General features: G+C 41.8%; 1 protein-coding gene across 3 annotated transcripts in view; it reads left to right on the plus strand.

Annotated features, from left to right (window-relative positions):
- The first annotated feature begins 5039 nt into the window (after positions 1–5039).
- Positions 5040–23511, plus strand: part of arhgap11a (Rho GTPase activating protein 11A) — a 32127-nt gene continuing 13655 nt past the window's right edge. The window contains exons 1-7 of one of the 3 annotated variants that reach the window (XM_060933946.1): positions 5040–5709; positions 11020–11090; positions 11971–12067; positions 12162–12418; positions 13863–14026; positions 16174–16308; positions 16483–16578. In XM_060933946.1, coding sequence (XP_060789929.1) covers positions 5587–5709; positions 11020–11090; positions 11971–12067; positions 12162–12418; positions 13863–14026; positions 16174–16308; positions 16483–16578 — 943 coding nt within the window. In that variant the 5' untranslated portion in view covers positions 5040–5586. The remainder of the gene's footprint in view (positions 5710–11019; positions 11091–11970; positions 12068–12161; positions 12419–13862; positions 14027–16173; positions 16309–16482; positions 16579–23511) is intronic. The other 2 variants (XM_060933948.1, XM_060933949.1) reach the window with 2 other exon arrangements.

Raw genomic sequence — 23511 nt, forward strand, 5'->3', positions numbered from 1 at the left:
GCTAAAGAGAGAGTTGAGAGACTCTCTTAAGCAACAAACGTTGTCTCTGTACGTGGTTTTCCCGAACTCACTCGTAAGTAGGAGTCTAAAGAGCACCAGGATGAAGAGCATGTTTGCAATGCGCTTTCCCGATATGGGCATAAATAATTGCTTAAGGCAATTGTACTGTCGTTGCTGAAGGCATTAGTAGTTGCTAAATCCAGTCGATAAGGTCACATGGTGTTCGTTTTTAACCAAAATCTTAGGAGGTAATTTAAGACTCTCTTAGCCTTAAGACATTTTCAGGAACCCCACCCCTGGTCAGTCCTTTACTGTGCTGGCCTGAGTTTCCCAAAAGCATCATAGCACAAAGATCATCGTAAAATTGTAGAGCGAGCAGCAAAATGAATGCTCTCTCTCCTAGTTAAGATGCTCTTATGCCGCTTTTCCACTACAAACGCGGCTGAGCCGTGCCGTGCCGAGTCGAGCTGAGTCGGGCTGAGCGGGGCTGTTGGAGTTGCATTTCGACTACAACCGCGCTGAACCGTGCTGGCTGGAAGTGGGTGGACACATTGGGTGGAGTTAGCGAAAGTGGGTGGACGTCATGTGATGTCGTTAAGCAGCGCAAACAGTGACATCAGTGACAGTGGCGGAACAAGTCAGAGCCGGGCTGGGGGCGGGGCAAATGACCGGGCCCTTTATTAAAGCTTATCATAACATCATTTTAGGCTACAAAATGTCCGCAACTGCGGTGTTTACCAATTTCAACACTACCGGGTGCAACTATGTTATTTAGTACATCAAGTCCTTCAAACGAACATGTAACTCAGAAACAAAAAACATTAGGATACTGTACATGGCTCATAATAAAACATCAATAGCCTATACTGCGCACATTATTTGAAGGGCATACGAATGAGCGCTCAGAGTGGTGACAGGAAGAGTCAGAAATAAAAGGAGGGCGGTGCAAACCTCACTGAATGCACTGTGTTTACCAATTTCAACACTACAGGGTGCAACTATGTTATTTTGTACATTAAGTCCTTCAAACGAGCATGTAACTCAGAAACAAAAAAACATTAGGCGACATACTGTACATGGCTCATAATAAAACATCAATAGCCTACTGCGCGCATTATTTGAAGGGCATACGACGAGCCTTGCGCTCCGCGAACTCGTGCACGATGCTCTGTATGTCACTGATTCAGTGAGCTTTTAAGCGGTAGTCTCGCGACCCGGATAGTAAACAATAAACATGGAGGACATGGAGTCGTTAGTGTTGCTGGTCTTGGTGCTGTGGCTTGACAACGCCAACAGATACTGGCAAGAGCGTATAGATGAGGCGAGGCGGCGCATAAGGCTTCAGAAATTCTCGTAATTCGTAATTCTTCTTCTTCCGGGTTTGCGGTGTTTACAGATCCCAGCGCGCTCGCGGGGCGTGTGTGGGCATGTGAGGACACGCCTCCTCACCAATCAGTGCACAGGGGAGTGTCTGCTCACGCCCCCAGCCTCAGTCGGCACGGTTTGGCTCGCTTCAGCCCCACTCCAAAACGGTGCGAGTTTTAGGGGCTAAGCAGGGCTGAAACGAGCTGAGTCGTGCTGGTTTTTGGTAGTCGAAACGCGAGCCGTGTCGGGCTGAAGTGAGCTGAAGCGAGCTGAAGTGAGCTGAAAAAGGGTAGTGGAAAAGGGCCATTAGTGTTAAGAGGCTTTTGGGAAACCTACCCCTGGTTTATTTCCATCGATGAGGTACAGATAGAGGGGCTGACAAATTGCCCATGGCAACAAATGGACTACAGTCAGTACAGTAATTCTAATCTTACAATGTACACCTCTGTGGGCTGATAAAATGACCAGGGGTGGCTTTTTTAAGAGCATTTTAACTAGGAGAGAGAGTGTTCATTGTGCTGCTTGCTCATTTAACAATGATCTTTGTGCTGTGATGCTTTTGGGAAACTTGGCACAGTCTAGCAGGTTCTCTTTACATAACAGCTGTTTTTGTTTTTTTTAATAACACTTTACTGAAAAAGTACAAATGTACAAAACCAATATGGCAACATCATCATGGTATCAACTTATTAAATATAGAGAAGAACAGAGAAATTATCAAAGGGAACAATCTGATAGATATCTAGTATAAACAGCTTATAATACAAAATTGAAAATAAATTACGTTGGAAGTGCTGTAGTTAAAGATGTCCATGGATAGAAAGAAAAAAGGAAAACAAGTAAACAAGCCAGAAAACTAATAATTAAAAAAGAAACATACAGGGGGAAACAGTTTTATCTCAATTATCTAATTCAGTGGGAAAATGTTTTAAAATATCATACATTATTTTTTTCGCGGTCCAAATCCTGCGCTCTGATTGGCTGGTGAGCGGGTCCGTATCCTACGGTATGGACCCCAGTTACGGACTCCGGTTACGGATCCTGGTTACGGACCTCTGGCGACTGGCTCATTCACAACAACAAACAACATAGTAACAATTTTTGTCAACATTCATCTTTTTTATAAGATTTATTTCTAAGATTTTTATCAAAAATCTTATAAATTTTTGCCAGCATTTCTCAAGACCTCGGTCAGGGTATTTCACGATACAGACCTCCCAGCTGGTAAACAACACATATATATATATATATATATATATATATATATATATATATATATACACACATACACATATATATATATATATATATATTTAAAAGTAGGTACTTCGGTACTTTAACTTAAGTAAAAATTTAACTGGACAACTTTCACTTGTATCAGAGTAACATTTGACCAGTGGGATCTGGACTTTGACTTAAGTAATGAAGTTGGGTACTTTGTCCACCTCTGGTTGTAATTATGTTCTACGCATATACAGTGGGGCAAAAAAGTATTTAGTCAGTCACCAATTGTCTAAGTTCTCCCACTTAAAAAGATGAGAGAGGCCTATAATTTTCATCATAGGTATACCTCAACTATGAGAGACAAAATGAGAAAAAAATCCAGAAAATCACATTGTCTGATTTTTAAAGAATTTATTTGCAAATTATGGTGGAAAATAAGTATTTGGTCAATAACAAAAGTTCATCTCAATACTTTGTTATATACCCTTTGTTGGCAATGACAGAGGTCAAACGTTTTCTGTAAGTCTTCACAAGGTTTTCACACACTGTTGCTGGTATTTTGGCCCATTCCTCCATGCAGATCTCCTCTAGAGCAGTGATGTTTTGGGGCTGTCGCTGGGCAACACGGACTTTCAACTCCCTCCAAAGATTTTCTATGGGGTTGAGATCTGGAGATTGGCTAGGCCACTCCAGGACCTTGAAATGCTTCTTCCGAAGCCACTCCTTCGTTGCCCGGGCGGTGTGTTTGGGATCATTGTTATGCTGAAAGACCCAGCCACTTTTCATCTTCAATGCCCTTGCTGATGGAAGGAGGTTTTCACTCAAAATCTCACGATACATGGCCCCATTCATTCTTTCCTTTACACGGATCAGTCGTCCTGGTCCCTTTGCAGAAAAAAAGCCCCAAAGCATGATGTTTCCACCCCCATGCTTCACAGTAGGTATGGTGTTCTTTGGATGCAACTCAGCATTCTTTCTCCTCCAAACACAAGTTGAGTTTTTACCAAAAAGTTCTATTTTGGTTTCATCTGACCATATGACATTCTCCCAATCCTCTTCTGGATCATCCAAATGCTCTCTAGCAAGCTTCAGACGGGCCTGGACATGTACTGGCTTAAGCAGGGGGGCACGTCTGGCACTGCAGGATTTGAGTCCCTGGCGGCGTAGTGTGTTACTGATGGTAGCCTTTGTTACTTTGGTCCCAGCCCTCTGCAGGTCATTCACTAGGTCCCCCCGTGTGGCTCTGGGATTTTTGCTCACCGTTCTTGTGATCATTTTGACCCCACGGGGTGAGATCTTGCGTGGAGCCCCAGATCGAGGGAGATTATCAGTGGTCTTGTATGTCTTCCATTTTCTAATAATTGCTCCCACAGTTGATTTCTTCACACCAAGCTGCTTACCTATTGCAGATTCAGTCTTCCCAGCCTGGTGCAGGTCTACAATTTTGTTTCTGGTGTCCTTTGACAGCTCTTTGGTCTTGGCCATAGTGGAGTTTGGAGTGTGACTGTTTGAGGTTGTGGACAGGTGTCTTTTATACTGATAACGAGTTCAAACAGGTGCCATTAATACAGGTAATGAGTGGAGGACAGAGGAGCCTCTTAAAGAAGAAGTTACAGGTCTGTGAGAGCCAGAAATCTTGCTTGTTTGTAGGTGACCAAATACTTATTTTACCGAAGAATTTACCAATTAATTCATTAAAAATCCTACAATGTGATTTCCTGGATTCTTTCCCCCCATTCTGTCTCTCATAGTTGAAGTGTACCTATGATGAAAATTACAGGCCTCTCTCATCTTTTTAAGTGGGAGAACTTGCACAATTGGTGGCTGACTAAATACTTTTTTGTCCCACTGTACCTGCAACTCTGACAATATCATTTTCAGTGACTAATAAAATGGTTTTGAAAATTCTTACTTTTAAAACATTTTTGATATGATGATTTTCTTTAAGAGATTTCATTTACAACATGTCTCTGACAGCTCAAAATGCATCTCTGGACATTTAAAAAGTGCAGAGCTTCCAGGGGCCTCTGATGGCCCCCAGACCCCTCTGATGGCCCCCAAACCCCTCTGATGGCCCCCAGGCCCCTCTGATGGCCCCCAGACCCCCAGCCTTACTGGGTTGACGCCCCTCCTCCCATTTTCCTGTTGTTAGATACATAGTTCTTAGTCCAGCGATTGAATTTTTATCAAACTTATGTAGGTTATCATTTTTTGTTCTGTCTTCCAGTGAATAGTTTCTCAGTTAGACAGTTTCTAATAAGATAATTATGACATTTCTTGTCCAGGATTAAAATCCCCTGAGGTGATGGTGGGAGGTTGTTCTTTTTACATAACAGCTTTTTGCCACAGGCTACCGCTTCCTAAAGGGGAAGCACGTGACCGAAGTTTAACCAATCAGAAACCAGTGACGCAGTGCTACGAAATTTGAACATTGTTGTGTAGCCAATGGCGTGATGTTTGTGGTGCAGCGCTGCCGTTTGAAACACGTCCACAAAGGAAGTGGTTAGAGAGCTAAAAGTTAGCAAACTCTTGCGTTGGGACGGAAATTTGGACTTTGTTTAGAATATAGAAGACGTTTATAATCGTAGGATGCGCAAATGCAGTCGGAGGAATGTTCAGTGCGTTAAAAATGTTGAACCGGAAGTTAGGTTAATTAGCTAACATATCGCGGTATATTGATTTGTGTGGCGGCGTAACGTTAAAGTGAGTGAGTGAGTGAGAGCCCAGTAACGCTTTCCCAGGCGGTTTGCTGCGGTGTGTTTACAGAGAGAAAGACGGTCGGAGCTCGCTGTGTATATTATTAATACCGGACGCGCTTTTGAAGTGTTTGGAGTCGCTGTTAGTTCCCTCACTGTGTGGGAGCGGAGCAGGCCGAGCTGAACCCGCAGTGTGCAGTGCAGTTGATCCGGGTGAAGAGCGGATGAGGCCGATGGTGTTGGCTGTCGGGCTGCAGTGAAGCGCTGTGTGAGTGAAAGTGAGAGAAGAGGAAGCAGCAGGATGAAGACTGTAGAGAGAGATGTGGTGCGGCTTGCAGTTGTGCAGCATCTTCGTGCCAGTTACGCCATCAAGACGAAGAACTGGAACAAATGCAAGAGCAGAAAGTGCACACCAGGCAATGCGGTGAGGAAACACAGGCAGTCTGGGCTAAACTTCATCTGGATAACACTGTATACCTTGTTTATACCTTGTTTTTGCTTAATGTTTCTTTTGATTCGCATGTTTTTGAAGTCACAAGTTTTCCAGGATTTGCATTACATTAGAAGCATTTAGCAGACACTCATCCAGAGCGACGTGGGGAGCAGTAGGGGGCATTCCTACATTCCTGCTAGTCCAGGGAATCGAGCCAGCGACCTTTTGGTCCAAAAGCTGCTTCTCTAACCATTAGGCCATGGCTTCCCAGAAGGTGTCTGCTCCTGTCTCTGCCCGCCCCGTCTGTGTCCCTGTCTCTGCTCTGCCCGTGTCCCTGTCTCTGCTCTGCCCGTCTGTGCCTCTGCGTGCCCCTGCCCCGCCTCTGCCCGTCTGTGCCTCTGCCCGTGTCCCTGTCTCTGCTCTGCCCGTCTGTGCCCCTGCCCCGCCTCTGCCCATCTGTGCCTCTGCCCGTGTCCCTGTCTCTGCTCTGCCCGTGTCTCTGCCCGTCTGTGCCCCTGCCCCGTCTGTGCCTCTGCGTGCCCCTGCCCCGCCTCTGCCCATCTGTGCCTCTGCCCGTGTCCCTGTCTCTGCTCTGCCCGTCTGTGCCTCTGCCCATCTTTGCCTCTGCCCGTGTCCCTGTCTCTGCTCTGCCCGTGTCTCTGCCCGTCTGTGCCCCTGCCCCGTCTGTGCCTCTGCGTGCCTCTGCCCGTGTCCCTGTCTCTGCTCTGCCCGTGCCCCTGCCTGTCTGTGCCCCTGCCCCGCCTCTGCCCGTCTGTGCCTCTGCCCCTGTCCGTGGCCCTGCCTCTGCCCCTGTCTATGTCTCTGCCCCTGCCCTGCCTCTGCTCCTGTCTGTGCCCCTGCCTCTGCCCCGTCTCTGCCTCTGCCCCGTCTGTGTCTCTGCTTGCCTCACAAACCTTTACAGAAGGTTTTCATTCACGCTTGATCATGTGTGTCATTTTGTGACTTAGCAAGTCACTAAAGCATGTTTCTCACTAAATAGGAAAAATGGCCCAGTTTCTTGTTTGGGGCTTCATACCCAAGGGTGAGGCAAATAAAAGAAAACCTGAGTTTGTGTGCGCACATTGCAGCCAGAGGAGTCTTTGTTCACATAGAGAGAAATGTAAATGGTGTAGAAAAATGGTACACTTAATTTTGTGACACCTTGTGTTATAAACAATGCAAAAAAAATCCATTTAATACTAAAGTGTAATTATGCCAGTGCACTTTATGCAAGAGCCTGTTTCAGGGCATTGAAGCTTGTGAAGAATAACAAGAACCAGCAAAACCAACTCGTGATTCATGCTACAGACCTGCCATCGTGACGCTCGTAAGCAGTTGGCAAGCACCAATATAATTACTCGTACCACGCTGCCTCTACAAGCATATTCGTCTGTCTGTCTTCTTGCTAGCAAACATTGCTTACTTTGTTGTTGTAACACACAACCCCACGGGAAACCGTTAGTGTTTAACCTTGTTTCAAAAAGCATGAAATGTATTAGGAGTACTGTCCTTTTGTTTTCTTAAGATGCAAATCCATTGGACTTAATAGGCTACATTCACGCAGCAGGCCAAAGTGTCTCAAATCTGAACCATTTCTTCAAATGTGACAGATTTGTTCCTTGTATGGCTGTGTGAGCAGCAAAAAACACGGAATCCAACGTTTTAATTTCTGTTTCGTGTTGCTTTCGTATGGGACACTGAAATCTGATAGGTATCCGAAACGTCGCAATGTGGCCTCTGTCGGAACAGACGAATCAGATTTTGTGTGACTTTTATATCAATCCAACCTTATATTGATGATTTCATGGTACTGGGAAGGAAAGTTGGAGAACAGTGAAGCAGGGTTTCAGTCATGAGGTGGTGAGATAACGGACCTCAAACATTTGGGATGATGTTATTGTATGAGCAGAATTTACTGTAATTGCATGGCATTCACACCAATCATAAGTATACAGTGCCAAGTACAGGTGTGAACGCGGTCTTTCGGGAAACACATTGTTGTCTGATCACTTTAAACACGTTCAAATGTGGTCTGGGGTGCATATAACCGCATAACATTTGTAGCGTGACTGGAAAAGCATGCCAAACCCCTTTAAAGGAATGCTGAATCACCTTCCTCCTTGTTCTAGTTGGGACATGCAATTTCCAGTCTTGCATAATCCTTGCAAGACTGGAAATTGTGCTGAATCAGTGAATCCCCCAAGCACCCATCAACCTGCATTGCTAGCACACACCCAGAGGGTCTTCTGGCTAAAACAGCAGAGATGAAAGTAGCTGCTTTCCATCGCTTCCTTCGTCGCTGAAGCTCCCATTCGTTTATAAGATTTGTTAGCAGATCATGGGATTTAAACGTTTTCAGACAGGTACACGAGACGCAGGACATTTGTGCAGCAGAAGACCGATGCAAGAAATGTGTGTGACGGCCTTCCTCCAGCAGAATGATATATAAAATCTGATCACAAGTCATCATTGGAGGTGCATTCAAAATCCCAGGTGGATATTATTTACGTTTTGGTTGGCTGTTTGTGATTGGATCAGTTGAGACAGACGTTACTATCAGGTGTGAGCCTGGGCCTCGGAAGCCACTTGGAATGTTAACATGGCTCAAGTGTTAAAATATCCTACAAGCCGTAAATGTAAAGCAGCACTGATGCTTGGGAATCAAACCGTAGCGAGCTGGACAAGACGCACTGATTTCTGTGATGGACTCGAACAACAACAAAAAAAGCTTGGGCGCTCTGTTTTGAGTATAATGCTGATTCATGACACTGGCTCAAGTATTTATTTGTTTGTTTGCCCTAACCTGACATTCCTGAAGTGTATCCCATTTAATATTCTGTATTCTCCTCATTCATGATAGTTAATCACCTTTAAAAGTAGACGGCCTTTCGATTTCATAAAATCGGTGAAATTTAGTTCCTTCTGAAATTTGGTCATTGTGATATGTTTATTTCTGTCATGTCTCTCTCTCTCTCTCTCTCTCTCTGTATATATATATATATATATATATATATATATATATATATATATATATATCCATCCATCCAGGCCATTCTGTGGCTGGGAAGTTATTTAATTTGAAAGGATTCGCTCACAAATTGCTTCACACAGTCAAGCAGACGGAGGAAATCCGTGTGCGCTTGCTTCCCTTCATCGTCTTCATCTTTAGGATTTTAAGGCAGCTGGCCTCCAGTGTTGCATTACTGCCATCTACAGGTTTACCTTGACCGTCTACTGACAGTTACATCATTCTGTCGCTAAACGAGCAGCTGATCACACTGACTACGTTTACATGCACGTCCAAATCGAGCTGCTGTTGGTAATCAAGCAAAGGGTCCCAGCAGGGGTGCCAGAGAAATCCAACCCTACATGCACAAGTGAAATCGGGCTATTGTGCAAGGTGCATTGTGCACCCAAGCCACACGTGGCGCTACACGCCCCATCGTGTTGGTACACTTCCGGTTGTCGTCATGAAGAAGAGCTATAGTGTTGCCAGATACTGCTGACGTTTTCCAGCCCAAAACATGTTCAAAATCCGCTAAAATGCACTTAAAACCCCCAATCTGGCAACACAGCCAGTTCCGTGTTCAAGCTGTTAGGCTTGCTCTAACAGACTATGGCTACAAACTGTCCGGAGCAGACCACTGTTTTGTAAGACAACTTATTTTGCACAATAATATTTTTCTAAAGTCCGTTTTTTGCTTACAAAAAAATATTTTTTTTGCTTACAATTTAACTTATGTCTTAATAAACACACAAAAAGTTCAATTGTTTTGTTTTTATTAACATTCTTCAGATGTTGGACACACACATTATATATATATATATATATATATATATATATATATATATATATATACATTATATACACACAAATATTATATATATATATATATATATATATATATATATATACACACAAATACAATGACTTGTTTATGTACACAATTCACAGCTATGCAACAGATGTATTTGGTGATACAGTAAGTGAGCTAAATTTTAACAGTGCAAACAATGCCACAAAAAGAAAAGATTCATGCCGTTGTCACGATTCGTTGTCATGCCGACCGAGGCTGTGTTTCCCGCTTGTGGTCTTGTCACTCGTCACTTCCGGAAGTAGCTCGACAACTAGCTCGATAGGGTATACATGCACAAAGTAGCTCGGCAGAAATCGCATAAACTAGGTCGTGTAGCTCGATTCCGAGAAATCAAGTTCGGTTCAATTTCAGCCGAATTAAGGTGTATACATGGCATTTTGAACTTCGATTTCAGTCGAGCAACGGCAGAAATTCGATTCTCTCTATGTGCATGTAAACGTAGTGACTGACGTGCTCGCTAACCGCTGGTATTTATTAGTTTGGTCCTGCGTTTCCTTTCCTTCACAACATAACGTCTTTTCTCGCATTTCGTTACTGTAATCAGTCTTTCACGTTTCATTCGCGTCCTCCATTTTTCTCTCCTGTTTGAAATTTGTATCCCATAATTCCTTGCGTGAACAGGGAAAGCCTACCACGTGATGCATGATGCAGTATCTTGTATTGCATCATGGTGAAGCAGGAAAAAATAGTGGAGAATTTAGGGGCACATGGCCCTAAATTCAGTAGTTGTTCGATTTAAAAAAAAAAAAAAAAAAAGAATAAAATTGGAAATCTGTGATTTCAAATTCAGGAGATGTCATTCCACTAAACAAAAATGCTTGGGTGCCAGGGAAAATTCTTTTTATGACCTACACTTTAAAAATCTGAAAGGCAGTCTAGCTTTAAAACTAGCACCCAAAAAAAAAAAAAGGCAAACGTTACTAAACCTGTTGGTTAACTTCTTGACACATTTTTAAATTGATTTATATTTATTAATAGTGACGTTTCCTTCGCAGTTTAATTTTCTGTGAAGAATATGAAGCTCTTTACTTGAACTTGTTTTCAATTGCTTAATTTGAAGGAAGTTAGGTAATCGAATTGGATGGTTGCACAACTTTTTTGCGTCGTTTTTCAGGCAAACACTGCAGGACTTGCTCTCGTTTTCCTCAAAAACGTTAATTCACTTGGCTGACCTGAGAGATCTGTTCAGTTAGATTACAAACAGGGCTGTGTTTCACAGCTGTGGAATGTCTCAGCAGCCATCTTGATGGGTTTTTCCCTTGTGTAGGCTTGTGGTAATGAGAATCAGAAGTATTGCAGGTGCTTCATAAAAAGAAAGGGAAAAAAACCTAACGTAGGGTTTGTAACCTGATTAAACTAAATTAGAGCCACAGTTTCAGATCCTTTCAATGACCTGATGGTATGCTAAATTATTTCTTTCCAGACGAAGGTCTTCGGAGTGGCTTTAGAAAGTCTCCAGCATTGTCATGTGCTAGACTATGGAGATGTACCCTGGTAAGATGCTTTGTTCTTTTTAAGATGCTTCTCAGTTTACGTTACGTTTTCTGATCACTGAGTTATGAAGTTGTGCTTTGAGAGAGTTCCACTCTGGTTAACCAGTTTGTATATTATTTGTAAAATCAATAACAGACTTGAACTGGCTTAAAGTGCATATCACGGGTAAATTCAGGAGCAAGAGCAATGTAATTCTCCTATTTTATATTAAACTTCGGTCAAATATCTGTCACATTTTGCATTTTGTGCAATTTTTTTTTTTTTTACCTTGCGCAATACCAGAAAAATTCAGTTGAAATCGAGCCATTTGAGGCGAGTTGGTCCGCCTCTGAAAAAACTTGCCATTTGGATTTCCCGGCAAACATTTGATTTTCGGGACGCCTCCCTCTGAATCCTACGTCAGCGCTGGTTTGTTTATGAGAAAACGACCTGGTGGTTTTCTGCAAATTTCTTCAACGTTATCGCGTAATTATTAAAATGGTTAACAGCTGTATCGTAGGAGGGTGTAGCAACACCAATCTTGATGGGATTAGTACTCATCATTTCCCAAAAGACCGGACAATGAGAGAGAAATGGGAGCGCTTGGTCTACACAGGCTGTGCACTGAAACTGTGCAAAGCTCTCGCAGCCTGCTGGCACTTCTGCAGATAACGTCACGAATTTGGCTCCAGACTCCCTTGGGATTTTTCCAGACACGTTTTATTTTATTTTTTTCTGCTGTAGACAGATGGCCTTGTGCAAAATTACCCTTCTGGATGAGTGTGGAAAGGGACATACTTTCATAAAAATGAAATTGGTCCAGGATATGCACTTTAAAGTCTGTAGTGTAGTAAAACGATCGTGTTTCAACAACAGCTCTAACATCTGCCTCTTCACTCAGCTTCCTAGTCGATGCCTGTACATGCCTTCTGGGGCATTTGGACACAGAGGGCCTGTTTAGAAAATCAGGTTCTGTTGTTCGAGTGAAGGCACTTCGGGTAGGTGACCCATCTTTACTTCTTTCACTTCCTGTTGAGAGGCTCTGACTGGGATTTCATGTTAAACAGTGACTGCTTTCTTCCGATTCTGTAGGTGAAGCTGGATCACTCAGAAGAGTGCCTGTCCACTGCGCTGCCGTCGGACATAGCCGGACTCCTGAAGCAGTTCTTCAGGGAGCTGCCTGAGCCTCTTCTGGCGTCAGACCTACAGAGCAGCTTTCTGAAAGCCCAGGAGCTGCCCACTTCAGAGGACAGGACTTCAGCAATTCTCCTGCTGTCCTCTGTGTTGACACACGAGAGTTTAAACACACTGCGCTACTTCTGCAGCTTCCTCAAAAGGGTTTCTCAGAGGTGAGCTGAAAATGTCTGCCTGTCTATAGGTTCATTTTTACATGGCTCATGTATGTTGGTGAGGTGAAAAGAAGTCAGGCCAGTCGCTCTGTTCTGTATTGGCACAATTGGTACTTGGCTAAGAGCTTTTTTTTTTTTAAATTCACTGTTCATTGTATTGATTGTGTTTTAAAAAGCAGTTATTGTCTGAGCTCATTTGACCTCCTCAGTGGAACATAGTTTCCCTAAAAGTTGAAAGACTGTGTTTTTATTTGCAGTTCTTAAGCTAAGCTTTATTTTGTGTGTAAATTAAATGAGATGAATAAAAGTTTAGTGGCAATTCCATTGAACAGTCCACACTAGGGATTTTAACCGATGACCGTTTGACCGGTGGTTGACCGAATCAACTTCAACCGGTTAATTTTTTTTTTGGTTGTCGGTTAAAAAAAAATAAAAAATCAATCGTTTTGAAGCTGCCGATTTTGGAGCGGAGAACCTGGAATTCTGTGTTGTAAACGCTTGGGGCATGCCATGGGTGTAAGGACAACAGCTGACAAATCAGAAACACCCATTCAGTCATGTCCCGCCCTCTCGCCCCAGTTAAAGACAGCTGACAAATCAGAAACACCCATTCAGTCATGTCCTGCCCTCCCGTCCCAGTTAAAGACAGCTGACAAATCAGAAACACCCATTCAGTCATGTCCTGCCCTCCCGTCCCAGTTAAAGACAGCTGACAAATCAGAAACACCCATTCAGTCATGTCCCGCCCCAGTTAAAGACAGCTGACAAATCAGAAACACCCATTCAGTCATGTCCTGCCCTCCCGTCCCAGTTAAAGACAGCTGACAAATCAGAAACACCCATTCAGTCATGTCCTGCCCTCCCGTCCCAGTTAAAGACAGCTGACAAATCAGAAACACCCATTCAGTCATGTCCCGCCCTCCCGCTGCCACTCGGCGAGAGAAAAGTGTAGACACAGGCTTTTTAGCTTACAAATTACTATTGTGTTTTTTTTTTTAAATTATTATTAGAAGGCACATGGAGTTTAGTCCTGCCTTGGCCAGTGCATTCTGAAAGTATGTTTCGGTCTGTAGCCAACAATGCATGTTACTGCAGATCATATCTCTCCACACAAACTAAAGGCGCAGATGCCGACTTTTTCACGGCTTTTTCATGGACTGTAACGGCATTTGCTTATTTAGTAATTTTAATACAGAATTTACTCTGATGAAATTATTCAGACACTCCAATGCCGCCGCCCCCCCAAAAAAAAAAATCGGATCTGCACGAGCCGTGAAAAAGGCGCGCCGTTTGTATCCCTGTAACTCATAGGTTAACCGACTTTAACCGGCTAATGAGGCTCGGTGGTCGGTCAAGATTTTTTTTTAGTTTTCGCCATCCCTAGTCCACACGACTATGGTATGTAGAGAGTCAGGACTCTGATCGATCTCTCCATTTGTTACAGATCTGCTGAAAACAAGATGGACAGCAGCAATCTTTCTGTCATTTTTGCCCCGAACCTCTTTCACTGGGGGGACAGAACAGAAAAAGTGAACGCCAGCACAGAGAAGAGACTAAAGCTTCAAGCCGCTGTGGTGCAGTGCCTCATTGATAATGCTCAGGACCTAGGTAGTTAATTCATGACTACAACTTTTTTGGAATTGGGGTTGGGATGCTGTGTAAACTGGAAATAAAAACAATGTGATTTGCAAATCATGGAAACCCTATATTTCATTTAAAATAGTACAAAGATGACACATCAAATGTTGAAACTGATTTTTTTTTTTTTTAAATATATGCTCATTTTGAATTTGATGTCAGCAACACATTTCAGAAAAGTTGGGACAGGGGCATGTTTAGCACTGTGCTGCATTATACCTCTACTTTTAAAAACACTGTAAACGTTTGGGAACTGAGGAGACCAATTGCTGTAGTTTTGAAAGAGAAATGTTGTCCCATTCTTGCCTGATTTTATACAATTTTAGTTTCTCAACAGTTTGGGTCTCATTTGTCATATTCTGCGCTTCATAATGCATCAATTGTTTTAAACAGGAGACAGGTCTGGACTGCAGGCAGGCCAGTTTAGCACCCGGACTCTCTTACTACGGAGCCATGCGGTTTTAATGTGTGCAGAAAGTGCTTTGGCATTGTCTTGCTGAAAGAAGGAAGGCCTTCCCTGAAAAAGATTTTGTCTGGATGGCAGCATGTTGCTCTGGAATGTGTATATATCATTCAAGGTGTCATTGCATCGTTTTTTCATTAATTGTGCGGTGGTCTCTAGTATGAATGAATGCCCTGTGAGCCGGTTTTGGTGAAAAAAATGCTGTGGTGCTCCTGTTTCAGGCTGTTCTAGTTTGGTGGAGGAGTGGGTGGGGGGAGAGTGACAAGATTTCAGCTCGTACTCATGAATATTCATGACAAGTGAACATATCGCTTCTGATTGGCTAACAGCACTGAGATGCTCCCTCCAGTGGGTTATGGGCGAGGCCATGACTACTAATTTTCGAAGTGACGCAAGTTCGTAGGGCCTTTTCTGATTTGCTCGTTTTTCCGTCTATTTTCTTTCATAGGCTAATACAGGGAATGGGGGTAGAAGAACATTTTCACGTGCAGCATTATGCAACTCGGAGTGACCTATGGTATTTCAAAAAGAGCAAGTATTAAACGGTTTGTTGTGGAATGACACCTTTCAGCATTAATGATGCCTTCCCAGATGTATAAGCTCCCCATGTCATGTGCACGAATGCACCCTTATAGCATCACAGATGCTGGATTTTGAACTGCGCGCTGATAAGTCAGATGGTCCCTCTCCTCTTTAGCCTGGAGGACGTGGTGTCCATGATTTCTAAAAATAATTTCTACTTTTGATTCGTCAGACCTCAGGACAGTTTTCCACTTCGTCTCAGTCCATCGTAAAAGAGCTCGGGCCCAGAGAAGGTGGTGGTGTTTCTGGATATTGTTTATATCTGGTTTTAACTTGCATTTGTGGATGCAGTAATGAACTGTTTTCACAGATGATGGTTTTCTGAAGTGTTCCTGAGCCCAGCCAGCGAGTTCCACGACAGACACATGTCTCCTTTTTAATGCAGTGTCACCTGAGGGCCTGAAGATCACAGGCATCCAGTGTCAGTTTTCAGCCTTGTCTCTTGCATACAGAGATTTCTCCAGATTCTCTGAATCTTTTCTGAATATTACGTATCATAGATGACGTGATCCCTAAATCCTTTGCAGTTTTACATTGAGGAACGTCATTCTTAAATTATTGCACTGTTTGCCCACGCAGTCTTTTACAGCGCAGTGAACCCCTCCACATCTTTACTTCTGAGAGACTCCGCCTCAATGAGATGCTCTTTTTATGCCCAATCATCTTACTGACTTGTTCCCAATTACCCAAATCATTTATTTATTTATTTTTAAGTCTTTTGTTGCCCCCGTCCCAACTTTTCTGAAACATGTTGCCGACATGAAATTCGAAATGAGCATATATTTTTCAAAAACCAATAAAATTTCTGTTTCAAGATTGGATATGTTGTCTTTGTACTATTTTCAATGAAATATAGGGTTTCCATGATTTGCAAATCTTCATATATATATATATTTTTTTTTAACCGTGTCCCAACTTTTTTTGGGATTGTATTGAAGATGATGAGGTGAATCAGGCTCTTTAGCAACAGGAATCTACTGTTTTACTTTCTTCACTGTAGCTTAAATTCATAGTTTGGACTCAAATGTTGTGAAGTTCACTTGTGTTCTGAATGAGTTTGTGCTCTTTTTAGGTGTGGTGCCCGAGTTCCTTATGGCAAAAGTTCCGGGCATGCTAGGCTGTGAAACTGGTGTGTTTTCCCCTTCAGATGCTGTGGAGGAGGGAAGCACACCCTCAGGTGGAAAGAGAGGCAGGCGCAGTTTAGGAGGTAAGAGCTTGATAGACCAAAGGACTGTGGTCTAATTTCCCCTAACCTCACTGTTTGAATGTAAGCTCTTGGTTATGAGTTTGTAACATGACGTACGATAGAACAGAGGCCTTTCTTAGCAAAGTGTTTTAAACATGGGCCTTCACAGATGAGTGGTTTTGTCTTGCATTCCAGATATGGTAAATGGAGCTCTGACTAGGTTAAAAAGTAATAGAACCCCTTCAAATACACCCCAGCCTGATGGAATTGGTGGGTATGCAGTACTCTCAGGTTAGGCTTGGCTACATGTCTGTTGCATGCATGAAAGTTATGTTACCTCAGTTGCTGAGCTACAGCAGATGTGTTCCAGGCAAATGTTTCTCAACCTAGTCCTTAGAGTCCCTAACAGACCACGGTCTAGATATGGACCGGGCGTTTTGGTGGATTAAACTGTCGCAAAGCATACAACGGGAGGCATGTAACGATTTGCTCAATTCACTATTTGATTTTACCATGATACCTTTTGTCGAAAAAATGTTATTCCCCCCCCCCAAAAAAAAAAAATAGATCAGCATTTATTTTCATATTCATCAACTTTTAATAATCCTTTTTTTTTTATTATTTTTGTAAAAACAACCATAATTATTTACCCATGTTTGGAATAAAACATAATGGCCTATTAACTAAAATATTCCTTTTATTAAAATAAGTTAACACATAGGCCTTTTCTTAATAAACTTATGAACATTTACTATCTCCAGCTACTTCTCTCTCCTTTAGCTTTGAGCAGTCTGTAGAAAGAGAGCTCCGATTTCTTGCTAAATCTATTTGTACAGTCAATTGCACAACAGCTCTTTCCTGTTTTGTATCTGCATTTTTCATGGCATTAGACCTGTGCTACTTCTGCCTAGGGAGAAGTCACACACATTCCTGCTATTTTATGTTTGGTCCCTCTGTCTAAATAACGCAGTTACAGCTAGGAAAAACTAAGATGATAATCGCAATTAATTTCTTATTACGTCGATTTGAATCATCAGAAATTTGTATCATCACCCGATATCATTACATGCCTAATGAACAAAATGGCTGCGGTTCAACAGCAATCACAAATTTATAAACACAAACCAGCACAGCTTCAATGGAAGATCCTCTGCTGTGACTTATCCAATCACATGCATTTTTATCAGTAATTTAGCTGAAAACGGCTCATCAGACCGGAGACCGGCTTCATGCCGAGAGACATTTAGTCCACAAAAGGGAGAGTTTTCACAGATTTTCATAGATATTTGAAATGTAACCTATCTTGTCCACTCAAGGAACCACTGACTTGATTTGCACAACTTTTTCTTTGACAAAAACAGACAAATGGTCAAAGAAGTATGAATTTATCTTTCCTGCCAAAAGGTCAGAACTGTTGTCCCCATCTGACACCAGGGCATAACAAAATATTACCACTTGTAATTTTAGTCTTATTAATAGCTATGAACTAATGGTTAAGTATTAAAGTATAACGGTTACTGTTCAGTCATGTGTGTCTGGATGTTTGTTTGGAAAGAATTTTATGAAGGGGCATTCACGAATTTTTGATGAACACCCTTTCACTAGATTGTCATATATATATGGGCACCCCTGGTCAAAATTGCTGTTACTGTGAACAGCAAGTTGAAGATGAAATGATTTCCAAAAGGCATAAAGTTAAAGATGACTCGTTCCCTTTATATTTTAAGCAAAAACAATTTTTTTTAAATTTTTTATTTTCATCTTTTACATTTTCAAAATGACAAAAAAGAAGGGCCCGAAGCAAAAGTCTGAGCACCCTGCATGGTTAATACCTAGTAACACCTGCTTTGGGAAGGATCACAGCTTGTAAACACTTTTTGTAGCCAGCTAATAATCTCAGTTCTTACCTGGGGGATTTTCACACGTTCGTCCTTGCAAAAGGCTTCCAGTTCTACAAGTTTCTTGGGCTGTCTTGCATGCACTGCTCTTTTGAGATCTACCCACAGATTTTCAATGATGTTTAGGTTAGTGGACTGTGAGGGCCAGGGCAAAACCTTCAGCTTGTGCCTCTTGAGGTATTCCATTGTAGATTTTGAGGTGTGTTTTGGATCATCGTCTTATTGTAGGACCCATCCTCTTTTTAACTTCAACTTTTTTACAGATGGTGTTATGTTTGCTTCCAGAATTTGCTGGTATTTATTTGAATCCATGCTTCCCTCGACCAATGAAATGTCCCCTGTGCCACTGGCTGCAACACAACCCCAAAGCATGATTGATCTAGCCTGAGAAATCCCATGCTGCTTTGCACAATCGTTCCGATCTGAAAAGACAGCATGGAAACTATGGTCTAAAGGCTCGCCTGAGTTAGGGAGCCAATCAGAGAGTGGGGAGGGGTGGAAAGACGGTGACGCATACTACTCGACAAACGGAAGCTTGTAGTTTATTTGGGACTGTTTACGGATCACATTTAACATGGCGGCGAGCGATACGAACCAAACTAACCAAACCAGCTTCTCTCATATTTGTCTTGCACAAACGGCAGTAATCGTTCGGTGCCATTGTTTTCCTATTTTTGTTTTGCCTTCTCTTTCTCTTGTCTTCTTCGTCGCTCTAACTACATCACCGGGTACAACTGCCATGATTGCCCATGGGCTACGTATACGCCAAATGATAGACATTCGCAACGTCCAATAAACGGCCGTTGACAATCGTAAACCACACCTCCCCTACGAGAAATTCAATAGGCGGATTCCGGACCATATTTCACTTGTGATGCGGTCTGGTGTTAACCAGACTATGATTGATCCACACCCGTGCTTCAAAGTTGGAGAGGTGTTCTCTTCCTGGAATTTGGCACCCTTTTTTTCTCCAAACATACCTTTGCACATTGTGGCCAAAAAGTTCTATTTTGATATTCATCAGTCCACAGGACTTGTTTCCAAAACGCATCAGGCTTATTTAGATGTTCATTTGCAAACTTCAGATGCTGAATTTTGTGGCTAGGATGCAGGAAAAGTTTTCTTCTGATGACTCTCCCATGAAGGTCATATTTTGTTCAGGTGTCGCTGCATAGTACAACAATGCACCACCACTCCAGGGTCTGCTAAATCTTTCTGAAGGTCTTTTGCAGTCAAACAGGGGTTTTTATTTGCCTTTCTAGCAATCCAACGAGCAGTTCTTTCAGAAAGTTTTCTTCATCTTCCAGGCCTCACTTTGATCTCCACTGTTTCTGTTAACTGCCATTTCTTAATAACATTACAATCTGAGGAAACAGCTACCTGAAAACACTTTGCTATGTTCTTGTAGCCTTCTCCTGCTTTGTGAGCATCAATTATTTTATTATTCAGAATGCGAGGGAGTTGCTTAGAGGAGCCCATAGCTGTTGATTTTAGGGACAAGTTTGAGGAGTCAGAGAATTTATACAGCTTTGAAATCTGCATCATCTGACCTTTCCTAATGAAGAATTTGAACAAGCCACAGCTCAATAAGCTAATTAAAGTCTGGAGCCTTGGTAAAAGTTACCTGAACTCAAATGTATTGGAGTGTTCCTTTTCTTTTTTTCCACTCTCCAATTGTACAAAACAAAAATAATACACAAATCTTGCAGAAAACGCTGAAATGAAATGTCTCGTTTTGGTGATCAGTTCATCTTCTGCTCACTTAAAGGAACAGTCCACCTTATTTCAGGAAATTGCTCATCTGTAGTTGAGCCCTGGTAAAATATGAGAATACATAGGATTTTTTCTCTGTGTTTGCAATGTCTCGTTCGACAGTATAGCCATATTTAACGTAGCAATGGAAGTCTATGGTACCACATAAAACATCATCAAATGTACTTATAAAGCACTTTAAAATGAATGTAAAATTCACCAGAGTGCAAAACGGCTATTTAATTCCGTCCAGTGATCACTTTTGGCTTGATGCTAATGGTACCATTTACCTCCAATGATTGTGCTAATAATGTCAATCTAAGTACTGAACACACTGGGAGGAAAATGATATGCACGTTCATGTGCAATACTTAGAAATACTGCAAATATGTGAAAATTGAAAAAGGGTGGACTATTCCTTTAACTATTCACAGTAACAGACATTTTCAGTAAGGGTGCCCAAACACGTTTTTTTTTTTAAAGTGTGTGTGTGTGTGTGTGTGTGTAAAATAAATACAGGGTGTTTTTCAAAAAAATTTGATGTTTGAGATGTAAATATCCCAGAAACTACTTAGTCTAGGCAAATGAAACTTAATGTTGAGCAATATAAGATTTATTCTTCGAAATTTGAATGAGAAATTCAAAGGTATGTGGATTCCATGAAGAATTTCACAAATTTTCAATATGTGCGAACCCTCTCGACCGTCTCTTCCGATGCTGGTGGTCGTCCAGATCCTTTTGCCCTGCACACACAGCCTTCCTCTTTGAACTTTTTGTGCCGTGTCCAAATCTGCATTGCAGTTGGTGCATTTTTTTAGAGAATTCTCTCATAAATGCACGCTGCACTGTCCTATTCGACTGTGTTTGAGTATACGCTAATACACAGCACCTTTTCTTTTCCAGTGAATGGCATTTCTATACCTAAAACAAGTGTTGCCAGGCAAAACAAACCTCACCCGGTAGCACTTATGATGAATATGGTGGGCGATATCGTCAAAAAAAAAAAGGTACCCTATGGGTCCATGTGACTACTGCTTATAAATAAAATTTTGATACCATGTCCATACAGTAAATATAACGCGTGTGCACGCACACACACACACACACACACTCACTCACTCACTCACTCTGAGGCAGTAGCCACAAAACTGAAGCGTAATCCAAAAATGAACAATTTACAAATCACAGAAGTAAAATATACTAAGTGTCTGTACTTTTTATATTATTCTACTCTTGCCTCTTAGAGTTTTCGAAACTGAAACCGCCGAACCGAGGCTGACATACACACGCTGTCACCATGACCCAAACTCTTATTTCCCGGAAATGGCCCGGCGCTAGAGCTCAGTGGAACGTACTTTCCCTCTGTAATGAGCATAAACATGTCTGAAAGCATTTTTTTTTTTGCTTTTATTTTTTTAAATGTCTAGTCCATTTATTTCAAATGGTGAACCGAATTGTATACATTCACCAGCCATTTTAATTGGAATGTGCATGCGCAGTGCACAATTGTTGCGCTCTTATATTCTTACAGCACGATGACAGTGGTTAGTGCCTCTATATGAGGCAGTAGACACAACAAAAATGAATTTGACGTTTTTAAGTGACCTTGACCGGATGACCCTCAATGTTGGAGGTTCTATTTGAGACCAATGCCCATCTATCCTGAAAGTTTCATGAAGATTGATCCAGCAGTTTTCCTGTAATATCATTTACAAAAAAAAAACAAAGAAACCCAACCGAAAACAATACCTCGCCCTGCTTACTCCGTAGCGGGCGAGGTAAAGATAAAAACATGAAACATAAAATTTTGACCCATTTCCACACGTGCTGTTAAAATTTGAGATCAATTGAACAAGAATTGGCAAAGTAATCTCTCATTCCATCTCGTTATCTGTAGCCGCTTTATCCTGTTCTACAGGGTCGCAGGCAAGCTGGAGCCTATCCCAGCTGACTACGGGCGAAAGGCGGGGTACACCCTGGACAAGTCGCCAGGTCATCGCAGGGCGGCAAAGTAATTAGATTGTGAAATTATATCATTTTTTGAAACACCCAGTATACATACATGCACACGAATGAGGAATTTAATGTATTGCATTGCTTCATTCAGCTGTGCTGGGAGTGGAATAGAGCCAAGTGCTGCTTGTGGGGCTCTGAGGAATAGACTGGGAAACAATTATTTGGATGGAATAAAGTGTTTATCTGCTTGCTGTGGGTTTTTTAATGCAAAAATAAATGTTTTGTTCTGTATAGTTATTTAGATTGGAAGTGTTGTTCAAGCCTTTCTGTTGTTTATCCTGGTGCACACATGCTTGCCCTGCTACATAAAATAGAAGACTAGATCTTGGATTGCCTGCTTGATCTTGCATGGAAACTGTCTTCGGCTTGCAGCGCATGCCATCTTTTATTCAATAAAGATGGCGTTTCCATCAAATGCTTATTGAGCTGATTTTGATTAGTCTGAATGTGCCTTGATCGTGCCTTGCTGCCTTTTGCTGTGTGAATTTCTGAATTTTATTTATTTTTCTCTGTTCAGTTTATCTGGTGGCAGATTCTACCATAACGGAGGCCAGTTAAGTCCCGTCTCCTTAAATTGCTGAATTGATTATTTTGATCATTCTATTAAGTTTTTCTAGTAGCATTTGGGGTCTTGGACATTCACAGTAAATTTTAGGACAGTAGTCCTGGTAGCTAATTAATAAAAGCCTGACATGACAGACATGCTAAATGACAATAGAAACACATCGGTTTCTATCATCAAAATCTGACAGACAAACTAACGTCTACCATCATATTCTGACAGACACTCTAGATGACAATAGCAACAAAACTGTTTCTTACATTATTAATCTGACAAATTTAGTAATAATATTAAATACCTCATCACTAGAACCAAATAATAAAATAAAATATTGAAATAAAGATAAAATTTATTTTCAAAACTGAAATATCAACAATAATTGTCAGAACAGTGACGATAGACACAACTGTGCCACTTTCACGGGGAAATAACACATTGAAACGGCCTGTCGGCTGAAAGGGTCGCAAGTGTCTCTGATTTATCTCAACTTACGATAGTTTTCCTCCAGAAAAATTTAAATATGAATGCACAAATATATTCTCAATGTTTCTATCGTCAAAAATTTCTATCGTCAGGATAGCTGACTGAAAATCTTACCTTGATTTATTTGATGAAATCTAGCTGTCAGAACTCCAAGTCTTGCCCGGAAGTAAATGTCTGCTGTCACAAAAATCACGCGCAGTAGAATTTCCTCTTTGCGTCAGTCAGCATGTGCGTGGTGAGGGCTTGAATTTTGCTATCGTCAGGTGCATTTGACTGACAGACTGACGATAGCATTTTTAAAAAATAACTGTGGGCTTCTCTCGTGAACGAAATTGTTTTTTTTTCGCTGTTAATCTATTTCAACTCTGTTGACACCCAAAAATGATAAAGCCTGCTTCCACACGATAACTACCAAAGATCCATAATGGCTGAGTCTATCGTCAGGTCATCTGACAGAAATTCACTGACGATAGCAACAGGGATAATGAAAGTGATTTTTAAAATGGGAGTTAT

The sequence above is a fragment of the Neoarius graeffei genome, chromosome 11 (assembly GCF_027579695.1).
Source record: "Neoarius graeffei isolate fNeoGra1 chromosome 11, fNeoGra1.pri, whole genome shotgun sequence".
In the NCBI taxonomy this organism is placed as follows: domain Eukaryota; kingdom Metazoa; phylum Chordata; class Actinopteri; order Siluriformes; family Ariidae; genus Neoarius; species Neoarius graeffei.